Source organism: Crocuta crocuta, unplaced genomic scaffold, assembly GCF_008692635.1.
Source record: "Crocuta crocuta isolate KB4526 unplaced genomic scaffold, BGI_CrCroc_1.0 scaffold466, whole genome shotgun sequence".
NCBI lineage: Eukaryota > Metazoa > Chordata > Mammalia > Carnivora > Hyaenidae > Crocuta > Crocuta crocuta.
This window is the reverse complement of record NW_027529672.1, coordinates 3,625,781-3,637,891: the sequence shown is the minus strand read 5'-3', so window position 1 is coordinate 3,637,891 and position 12,111 is coordinate 3,625,781. Positions and strand designations below refer to the sequence as shown.

At 48.9% G+C, this 12,111-nt stretch overlaps 1 protein-coding gene across 1 annotated transcript in view; it reads right to left on the bottom strand.

Moving 5' to 3' along the window:
* DOCK1 (dedicator of cytokinesis 1) overlaps positions 1-12,111 on the bottom strand; it is a 462,145-nt gene that overhangs the window by 313,033 nt on the left and 137,001 nt on the right. The window contains exon 26 of the mRNA XM_077762917.1: positions 2,012-2,139. Coding sequence (XP_077619043.1) covers positions 2,012-2,139 — 128 coding nt within the window. The remainder of the gene's footprint in view (positions 1-2,011; positions 2,140-12,111) is intronic.

Genomic DNA, 12,111 nt, shown 5'->3' with positions numbered 1-12,111 from the left:
TTATTAATTATAGTCCATTAATGATAATTTGTTATATAATCATAGTAATTGAATTTACGCAAACCTTAAAAATAAAAGCAAATCTGCTTTAACAATATACTGTTTATGATCCCTGATTAGCCCACCAATTAGTTTGCTAGAGACACTTGGCCATTGGTAAGTGGAGAGCAGTCAGATAACTACCATAGATTGCTCCCAGTGTCAAGTCCAAATAACCTGGGCAACAGGTACTTGGAATACAATGTATTTATTTTAGCACACTCTCTAAAACCCAAGTGGCACAGATTTTCCCTTCAGGGAAAACGTGCTCTGGTATTTGGTGTGTGATGGGATGAACTTGGCATGATGGGATGAACTTCTTCATGAACTTGGAACTTGTTTAAATAGGTTCTCTAGATGCTCACACAGAGGCCAGGGCAGGAACCTCCTTTGAGGCTGGGCCATCCATACACACCCTTCACTCCTACCCTTCTCCTACTTAAGAAAAGGGAAGGCCCTGGAATGGGGCACTAGAGGCTGGCCACTGGGTTAAGGATTCTAGAACTTTTCAATTGAAATTTCAAGGCAATTCCCCTGGAAGAGCTGATGTAGCCACTCTTGCTATGGAGTGATTCAATCTGATCTCTTTCTCCAAAGCCACTAACCAGGCTCCACGAGAATGAGCTCCCGCAGGAAGTGGGCAGGACACGTACGTGTGTGTGTTGACTAGGAAGGTGGCCAGAGGTCACGTAGGAGAGAGCAAAGACTAGGCTCTGCTGACCTTAAAAACCTGGCCCGTCTGTCTCCTTCTGGAGGCACCGATGGAGGGACGGGGACTGTGCGCCTCCGCAGACACGCCTGAGAGTCGGCGAGTTCCCGCATGTGCGCTGCGTGCACAACTGTGCGTGGCGGGTGTGCTGGGGAGGGGAGGCCATAGGGTTGGACTTTTCCATATGTGCTCATACCAACTTCTGACTTAAAACAAAAAGGTCCATGAAGAAAGTATACGATTTACAAATACAAAAAGAAATACCATTTAAAAAGAACAAGACTAGCTAATAAGCATAGAAGGAAATGACATGTAGGTTGAGGCACCTGGGGAAAGAGGCAGAGAACCCTTCTTCCCAGAACTCTCGGAAACACCAATGACTTAAAACAACCTACTATGTGCAATGTATTACTTTATTAAAATAAGAATTAAGAAAAAAGAATGTAGATAATAACCTCCATTTGCTCATTTCCAGCTTCTTTTTTAAGTGTTTATTTATTTTGAAAGAAAGACAGACTGTGAGCAGAGGAGGGACAGAGAGACACAGAATCCGAAGCAGCTCCAGGCTCTGAGCTGTCAGCACAGAGCCCGACGTGGGACCCCAACTCACGAACCGTGAGATCATGGCCTGAGCCNACTTAAAACAACCTACTATGTGCAATGTATTACTTTATTAAAATAAGAATTAAGAAAAAAGAATGTAGATAATAACCTCCATTTGCTCATTTCCAGCTTCTTTTTTAAGTGTTTATTTATTTTGAAAGAAAGACAGACTGTGAGCAGAGGAGGGACAGAGAGACACAGAATCCGAAGCAGCTCCAGGCTCTGAGCTGTCAGCACAGAGCCCGACGTGGGACTCCAACTCACGAACCGTGAGATCATGGCCTGAGCTGAAGTCAAATGCTTAACCGATGGAGCCACCCAGGCGCCCCGTCCAGGTTTTAACATCAAAGTCATTTTCTGACCTTAAGGAACAAAATCAGTCTTGGGAGGCATTAGCCTGGTAAGTCACAGGAAGTAAATAAAAAAATAAAAAAAAGATTTTAACGTGGAAGAAGACACGTTTTTACATTATTATGATACTTTGTGCACAGGTGAGAATAATTGAAGGCTACCACCCAACAGAGAGAAAGGAGGCTAACCCGTAAAATTAAATGAATCAGATGCGCCTTTGAGCTGTGAGGCGGGGGCTCAGGTAGATTGCAAGGGGCCACCTCCCACCACGTCTGTGGAGGCAGCAGAGTAAGCAGGGCCATTACTCACCACGTCCTTCCTGTACAAAACCTCCAAAATGTTGCTGAGCAGCTGACAGCAGGCCTCCAGGTCTTCCTGTCTCTCCAGATGGTACTTGAGCTGATCCGTCATCATGGGAAGCAGGATCTCTCTGCAGTCTGCAGGGGACACGGGGCTGCCAGTCAGCGGGAGACCCTCAAAATGCAACTCTTTGCTAGAGGCTTGTTTTTGTAGCGTGTTACACTGTTTCCAGCATGTCCCATTTACTTCCTCCCAAATGTGAAACTGACATCTGGAGCGGGTCAGATGGCTGGATGCGAGGCAACCGTTTATACTGCTATGGAAATAATTTATACACAAACACACGTGCACACAACTACGGGTGTATCTCCTTGCAGATGTACACCACATAACACATAAACATATATAGATGCATTTTCACATACATCCCATGGTGGGCACACGGATCTAAACACACACGTGCTGGGGTGTTGACTGGTTTTCTGGGCTGAAGTTTAAATGCTTCTGAGCTCGGCCAGTCCTAAACTTACTAAATTCCCTGCTTGATCTTTGCTCACTCTGGGCAACTTTCTACTGGGCTCACACCTGCACTGGGACAGTCTGCGAGGGGGGGCAGCTAAGAGCTCAGACTCTGGAGAGAGGCTGTCTGAGTTAAAGCTCTCCTCCCTTCCTGGCAGGGACACCTTGGGCAGGTCCTGTCACCCCTGAGACTCAGCTTCCTCATCTCTAATATGGGCACGATGGCACTAGCTACTCACAGGTCTGGGGTACAGGGTACTTACTTCTACAAGGTTAAGTTTGAAGACTTGGGCTTGGTTAGATGCTTAGGACAAGGTACTCGCTTTTATGACATAAGACAGAGATACAGGTGAAGAGCCATGGCCTCTCTCTGGTGTCCCAGATCCTTGGGTTAACACACAAGCAAGCGAAAGAGAGAGAAGTGAGGGCGTAAGCGTGACGTGGAGATGAGAGTCAGGAAGGCCTCCTTCAGGAAGTAGGACCTTCTCCTGCTGGCCAGGGGAACGGTAATTTCCCACGTGGGGCAGGCCATCAAGGAATGACAGAACTGGATGCAGAGTCAGGCAGGCAGGGGCATGTGACACATTTAAGAGACACATGCACAGCTGCAGGGTGGGGACAGGAGGAACAGAATAAACGTCCAGACAGGCAGCTGGTTACCAGCGTGCACGTGATGGGTAAGGTCAAGAAAGTTGGGAAGACCAAAGTGCTGATGGGGAGCGGGGCGCGATGTGATCGGATCAAATGGCTAGAGTCCCTCTGGCGCGGCGCACGGGTATGGCAGCGGAGGGAGACAAGAGAGAGACAAACCGTCAGTTAGCGACTGCAGCTGTCCAGGCCGGAAACAGTAGAGTGCTGACCTCTGGCTGCAGCGGTGAGTTTGAAAGGGACCTTGAGCAAGAGAAAGCGGGAGGCAGGCTGGACACAGCGCTCGGTGACGGAAGGCGGCAGATTAAGGAGAGCCAAACACAAATGCTCCAAGTCCTGGGAACGAGTGTGTCATCCAGGGAGTCGCGGTGATGCCATCCAAAGAGAGGAATGTGAGAAAAGTGTATTTTTAAAAGGAGGGTTCAGTTTTGGACAAGCGGAGGTTGAGTTGCCTATTGGACATCCAGGTGGCCCAATCTCTGAGGCAAATGGAGAGAGGGTTCTAGACACTATTTCTGGCTTAGAAACACAGACCGAAGAATCATCAGCCTCTAGGTAGTAATGGAAGCCAGTAAGACTATCAAAGGGAATATGCAGAATGAGCAGAAAACCGTGACCAGCATCAGGAAGTAGGTACCGGCACGGGAGATGTGCAGGGCACAAAGGTGGAGAGGGCGGGGATGGGCGAGGAGGCAGAGACATGTGAGGTCACACACAAGGGAGGACAGTGATCAACGTGGCCAAATATGGTGGCGAGAATGGGTGGAACGGAACAAGCTTGGGGCGTGGCAGTGAGAGGCGCACAGAGCCCCCATCCCCACCCCAGGCAGCTCCCTGCCGTGGCTGAGCGGGGACGAGAAATGGAAAGGCTCCTGGTGTAACGGAGGGACCCTGGGGTGTAAGGAACAAAGAACATCTGGGTCTTCACTGGTGCTTTAGATAGAAGCAGAGAAAAGGACGTTCAGAAAGTGAAAAAGCAATAAGGACATGAACGCGAAGGAGGCTGAGGATGAAATGTAACCCCCGATGGTCTCCTCCAGCTGGGAAACCCCGCGTAACTCCAGTAGCCTTCTGCCCCCCACCGGGAGCGACCTGTTTTCAGCACCCCGTGCTGCGTGTGAAACCAGCCCAGCCACCACCGTCACCGCCCCCTTTAAAATGCAGAGCACGAGAGAGAAGACGGCAGAGCTCCCAAACATCAGATATACTTAGCTTGTTTTCAGGATTTTACATTGTAGGGCTTACATTAAGGACACATCAAAGCAGGCTTTGCACTAATGTTTCCTGAATTTTTTTAACAGAAGAAAAAATAGAGCATCCAACACTGAAATGGTTCTCGTAAGTATGCTGAGACCCACTTAGAAGACGTTCCCAGGGGGACACGGTCACGAAGGCCCAGGGGTGCCGGTGGGAGTGGGGTGTGGACGGGAAGCATCAAGGGCAGAGAAATAGCACAAACCCTTCTGTTCCGCCGACTTCCAGGGAAACGCATGAACGCAGCTCATGCTAAGGCTTTTTCAAATCCCATTCTGATTTGTCCCCTGAAAAAGACTAATCGCTACTCCATTTTTCCAGAAAGGGCTTTGCCCAGTGATTATATGATTTCACTTGCTGCCTTCGCAGTCAGAGTAATCAATACGTAACGCATGAGATGCTAACATGCTGTGCATCTTCTGGGCAGAGGCCAGGCTCCCCTGACTGGCTCTGACGACAGGACTCACCAGAGGTCAGGAAGTGACGCACGGCACGTGAAGAAGGCGCTATCCTGTGGGGACTATGACAGTCCCTCCATGTCTATGTTCACGGATGTCAGGGGCCCTAAGATGACTCCCTTCCCTTCTCAGCCAACCCTCCCTGAGATGCCAGTGGATGAAGTCACCATGGAGAGCATCCCCCCAAATACCACAGCCCCGTAAACTCACAAGGGAAGCGCTCCAAAGAGCGGAGACCTGCTGTCAGTGCAGAAGGCTGCACGGGTGTCCCAGAGCTGCCCGAGGACCAAGCCAGTCCACGAAGTGCCACAAGAAAACTACGTGTGGCAGTGAATCCGGCCTGAAAATGCATCGGCCCCAAATGCTGGCCACGAAACACATGAATCGCACAAGCGCCCCAAAGCCCAGGGTCTTTCCCCAATGCTCACAAATGACATGTGTCCTCGGGAGCTCTTGACAAGCTGGCCTAAACCACAACACCACATCCACGGTGAAGACCACACACCAACCTCCCAGAACCCAACAGGCTGGAAGTTCTCCTGGCAAACCCGACTGGGTCCAGCCCTCTGCCTCCATCGTCCACAGTCCCTGGTAAGACATCCCCAGGACGATGGTCTTCATTCCCTTCTGCCTGAAACGCATCACCCAGCCTGACCGCCCTCACCAGGGGGCCAAGCCCTCGGTCACCCCTGTCCACTGGGTCACCTCTATCGCTGCCACCACCTTGGAGATTTCCAAGACATCTGAGGGAGAAGGTGGAGCCATGAATCTCTGGACTCTTGACAACATGATTAAGGAAAACAAATGGCTTTCGGCTAAACCAAACAAGCTTAGGAGAAAGCCAACAGAGGGAGAAGACCGGCCCAGTTGGGAGGAGGAGTGTATCTGTGAACAGTCTCAGAAAATCAGAGGAACACAGCTGTGGCCCCAGGGATGGTCGAAATGGCCCTCCAGGCTCTGGCACCCAGATGCCCCGGCCGAAATCCATCTCTTCCCACCCCATTTATCTGTCATGCTGGACAGGCAGTTGTTGACTCCACCGTCTCAGAGGTAATTGAGTGTGTTAGTGTCATTTGTCAGAATTACTCCAGGGTGAAGAAGTGACGGCGGCCCTGTTCATCTTCGGCAGGAGATGCTGTCAGCCACCTCCAGCACCCCGGCGCCGGGAACGCCCACCTACCCACACCCGGGTCTGTGTGTTAGCTGCACTTCTTTGTCATCCAGCCTCTCTTGAGGAGAAATGACCAAACTTTAGCAAACGTCACTGCCATTGTCACATCGAAAGACATTTCACTCTCTTAGCCCCCTGAGAACATAAAACCCCATTTGTGAGAATCCTTCTGGTGGACTCATGACCACAAGCTGGGTATCTCCAGGGTCCACAGAACCACAGCTCGCCAGTCCTTCGTCACCCACCGCACCCATGGGAGCTTACAGGAAAGTGGAGAAAGGGGAGCGGACCACCTCGCTGGGAGAATGAAGGAGCCAATGCTCGCAGAAGGGCGTTAAGAAGGCGTCCAGCCCTCCAGTGTGAAGGACCAGCACCTCCCGGCCACAGGACGGAGCTCCGAGACGGCGCCTGGGCACCCAGGCTGTCCTCACAGCTGCACTGACCCCAGCAGGCATCTCACGGAGGCCTCCAAGGACAGAGGGCCGCAGACAGCAGCGCCCTCCAGACACACGTCCCAGGCCCCCAGGAAGAAGGACAAGGCCCGAGAGACCTTCAGAGGCCGGGGACCAAAGCCGGAAGCAAACCGATCGGCATGTCCTGTTGGTGACTTGTGATCTGCAGGCCCCGGCAGGGCGCCTGGGTGCAGGTGGGGCCCGCTGCCCGGCACGTGGACCGCTGTGACACCTGGGCCTGCTAGCTGTCCGGGCCAGGATGCAATCTCCGTGAGAGGGCGTCCCGTTCTCACTGAGGAGAGCCCCCCAACACACATCCACGGAGACCCGAGTGTGTGTGTCCCTCCTAGGCCAGCCGTCACACCTGTCCTGGCTCTTCATTGTAAGCCACAGCGCCCGGCTCCCGTCCAGGAGTGACGGGGGCCCGGGGGCCCGAGCCACCCTGTCCTGTCCTCGGGAGATGCCATCGTGACAAGATCTCTCCCCACTTTCCGGCCCAGCTTCACTGCACGGTGTCCAACGCGGTCAGGAGAGGAGAGTGCAGACACACGCGCTTGTGTGAACACATGTGCGAGGCTGGTGTGGGCCACGTGCAACTCCAGGGACACGGTATCCGAGGACAGGTGCGCAGCGAGAAGCCAGTCTCCTCCCGGCGGGACAGCCAGTGGGACGCCCGCCCCCCGCCAAGCCACCCCCCGCAGGAGCCCCACAGCCTTCGTCCTCCAAAGGGGCCTCTCCTCCCACATCTCGGTCAACTGTCCGTCTCTGCCAGAAGCGGCGGGCGCACACTCTACGTAACACCCCACCCTCAGCTTCCACACCAACGTCAAGTCCAAGCCTCAAGAGCACAGAGGACACTACGGCACACACACCACACACCATACACACCCCACACACCATACACTACACACACACACTCACCACACTCACTACCCACCACAGACGCTCACACACACCACAACCACACACACCACACACACCATACACACACACACACACTCACCACACTCACTACCCACGACACGCTCACACACACCACACATACCATACACACACACAACACACACACCATACACTACACACACACACCACACTACCCACCACACACACTCACACACACCACAAGCACCACACACACACACCACACACACACACCATATATACCACACACCATACACTACACACACTCACCACACTCACTAGCCACCACACACGCTCACACACACCACACACACACCACACACACACCATATACACCACACACACCATACACTACACACACACTCACCACACTCACTACCCACCACACACACTCACACACACCACACACACCATACACTACACACAACTCACACACTCACCTATACCACACCCTCCCACATTACAAACCACACACACATACACCACACACTACACACCACACACACACACAAACACACACACTACATGCATACACACCAAACACACATTCATGCCTTCAGTGAACAAATTTAAAGCGTCAGATACAGGCTCTGGGCGGCCGAGACAGAGGAATGTCCTGTCATGTTCTGAATGTCCCAACTCAGGGTCCTGAATACCCTTCCCCACAAACTGAGTGCCATTTCTGCCCCGTGATTCCTGCCGATAGTCCAATTAGGTCCAAGGCAGATGGCCTAGGAAACTGGCAAACCCCCCACAAACAAATCAACCCTTGTATTTTTAACAGAAAACACATTTTAAATAAACTACCCACAACTAATCACTCGGAAAACAACCGCAATAAATATTTGACTGGAAGGCTAGGAACTGGGGTCACTCTTCAATTTGGGGAAAACCTGGACTCTCACTAAGGTCTAGTTTCCCCCCACATATCAAGAAATAATAAAATCCACCCTGCTCACTCTCTGCTTCGGATCTTGGGCAAGTTACTTAACACTCTCTAAGCCTTGGGGCAGCCAGGTGACTTGGTCAGTTAAGCATCTGACTTCAGCTCAGGTCATGATCTCACGGCTCATGGGTTCAAGCCCCGTGCCGGGCTCTGCGCTGACAGCTCAGAGCCTGGAGCCTGCTTAGGATTCTGTGTCTCCCTCTCTCTCTGCTCCTCGCCTGCTCATGTTCTGTCTCTCTGTCTCTCAAAAATAAATAAATAAATAGATAGATAGATAGATTATTTTTTAAAAAAACCTCTCTAAGCCTTAATATTTCTTATCTGCAAAAGGGGGTTAAGTTTACCTGTGAGGTTTGCTGTGAGACTCATATGATATAATGTGTGCATTTGGCAAATAGAAACATTCAATAAATGGCAGCTGCGATACAAGTACTAGAAATAATATCATTGTACAAAGTCACCCTTTTCAACAAAAAGTAACAAAGACTAATGCCTTCAAGGTGCACCATCCAAGAGGGGAGCTGGTGAGCACCTGAAATACAGCCGGTGCCACTGAGGAATGGAACTTTCCATTTCAGTTCATTTTTAAGTAATTTAGATGTAAATGAAAAAAATGACACTTGCTTATTGGAAACAATGGTACAGAACACCTGGAGCAATTTGGGTGTGTGAACTCACTACTCAGTGGTAAATTTTATTAAATGTGAAAAATGCAGATTAAGTATCCATGATGAAAATTGAGCATACAAATTGAGATGGGCTATAGGCGTCAAAACCACACTGGATTTCAGAGACCCCGTGTGGAAAACAAGGAATGAAAAACTATGTCATTAGTAATATTTAGATTGAAGTCATGTTCAGATGATATTTTAGATAAATCATTAAAACTAATTTCAGCAACTGTGTTGGGCTTTTTTTTTTAATGTGGCCTCTAGAAAATTATAAATTGCATGTGTGGCTCACATTCTATTTGTGTCAGACAGCAGGGTCTCAGAATATGCTAGGAAGCAGATGTTAAAGACCTGTGTGTGATTTCTCATCTTAATGAACTGGTGCTCGTCAATGGAAGGAAAATCAAGGCCGCAGCAGATTTCTCCTATCAGATCTACCTTCACATGTATGTGATCGCAGGGTTGTTACTGCCCGTCCGGCTGAGTCGAGGCAGAGATATGACCCACAGGGAAGCCAGAACGAGCTAGCACAGCTCTTCTGATCTTCCCCACCATAAGAGGGGAACGCAGACAGCCAGGAAGGGACAGGCAAGCCCCAGGGGACCTAGCCTCCGCACAGATCCGCTGTGGGGATCAGAGGCTCTAGCCTCCCTGCTACGCCCGCCTCTCCCAGTGTGATCGGCTATGATTACAGACAGCAATAATTCGACATCTGTTCATCCTCAGCTGCACAGGCTGAAGCCATGATGATTAATGCTCTGGTAATGGGCACAAAGTAAAAAATATTAATCTTTATAAAAGGTATTCAAAAAGCATCATCAGCTTATAAATGTCCAAGTAGAATATCTGTCTATAACCCCATTACAGCTCTACATTAAGGCAAGATGCAAATTCGAGAATGAATTTGTCCATTTAAAACATTCGTTTTATGAACACTGAGTAATGTGCTGCTTAATTTTTAGTTTGGTCACATTAAACAAATGATCCATAAAGTGCATTTAATAACCTTGAGCCTGTTATATTGAATTGAGATCCAGATTAACACTTTTAATGAGAGTTAAACAGTAAGAGCTATATAAATAGGGGGTGCTGGTTACTTATTTGTTATAGACACTAATCTTATTTTTCAACAATCTACAAACTCTGTACCCTCGTGAGTCAACTGGTTCAAATGATTCCCTCCCTCCATATGAGTCCTCAAACAACAGAAATGCAAGAAATGCAGCCAGCAATGGAAGGGATCACAGGAGCCATCTACTTATGTCCAGATTGACAGATGGGGGTGCCCAGAGCCAGAGCAAAGGGACATGTGGGGATTGTACCACTAAGCAGCCAAGCCAGAATTAGGTGTCTGATCCCAGAGCCAGAGCTCCTTAGAATAGATGATTCATACATGAGCACATGCACATAAACAGGTGTGGCTCAGATATCTTTGCATGTCAAGTGCAGTTTACGTTCTTCCAAGTGTCATTTTAATGCAGCAAGCCATAAACACTGGTAGTAGGAGGAGAATCCATTCATGCGGAGTAACTCTAGGTAATAACACTTTTCCTATTTGAACTTTAGTTTCTCTGTCAGTGTTTTGACACTCATCTGAGGACTGAAATGATCAGAAATAAGATAATCTGCACGTCAGCTTTGAGGAGCCCAATGTCACAGAATCTTAATGGAGATCGGATGACATAGAAATTAAATGAACTAATTTCTTGGAAATTGGAAGGAGAACATGGCAGCATATAGACTGTATATCAATGGGAAAAGAAGCTGATCAAAGATGTCTTCTGGATGAAGTCACTAGACATAATAAAAATGTGTCATAGGAGTGCCTGGGTGGCTCAGTCAGCTAAGTGTCCAGGTCATGATCTCATGGTCATGAGATGGAGCCCTGCTTTGGGTTCCATGTTGGGCATGGAGTCTACTTAAGATTCCCTCTCTCCCTCTCCCCCTTCCCTGCTCATTAACCAGTACACATGCTCTCTGTCATATAGATAGGTAGATAGATAGATAGGTAGATAGGTAGATAGAGAGATAGAAAGATAGATAACTAGATAGAGAGAGAGAGAGAGATAGACAGACAGACAGACAGATAGATAAGTGATCTTTTTGGAAGAAGGAATGGGGCTGCAGATATTTCAGGTCCCTTGGTTTTGAGAGGTTTAATAATAGGAGGTTAAACATTCATTAGTACTGCAGTAATAATAATTTTTCAGAAGGAATGAAGAACCACCAACAGAGAAAAATCACAAATGAGTGCCATTTACAAGTAGATGAAAAAGTTAAAAGATTATGTGGGAAGTGCCAGTCAGTCTAGGAATCTAGTCTCTAGGCAGACAGAAGTGCATTTAGGGTGGGACTTGGTAAATTCAAAAGGAATTCCACAGGTCCGCTGGTCTTTGGGCAGAATCTTACCATGTGGAGGATGAGAAAACAGAGACAAAATACAGCGCTGGGGTGTGCTGTGCCTTCTTATAACCAGGAGAGTGAAGGTAGCCAAGAACATAGGTCTTGGTCCGTGTGATCTAGCACACACACCTCTCCTGGGTGCCCTGACAATGAAATGTATGTGTTAAAAAGTGTCAAAACCATAATGTTTGTGATCCATTCTATCTTGAAGGATGGTCTGTGTAATCAGGGAAGGGTTTGTGCAACAAAAATAAAATGGGGTCTTAAAGGAGACCCTGGGAAAAGACAGGCTGACCTGGACTCCTCCAACTATTACAGACAAGTTACTGTAGGTACCGTATCATGCAGATTCAGAGCTAATCTCATAGGGCTTGCAAGGAATCATGAACTGCGGAGACTCAGAGACATGCCATCCTAATGTCTTCTGTGAGCATGACTAGATATCGGACAATCAAGTCAACCTCTTCTAAGATTGCTCTCCTTGCTCACAACATCAAACAGCAGGGACAGGACCCCACTCAGAGGGTGGGTGCAGGACAGAGAATCAACTTTGATAAAGGCTGAACCAACTACACCATCAGGAACTGTTGGCACTGCCAATCTGATCACAGATAAGAGTCCCTACACAGAAAACGAAGAAAAAAGTATGAAAATTCCACAAGCACA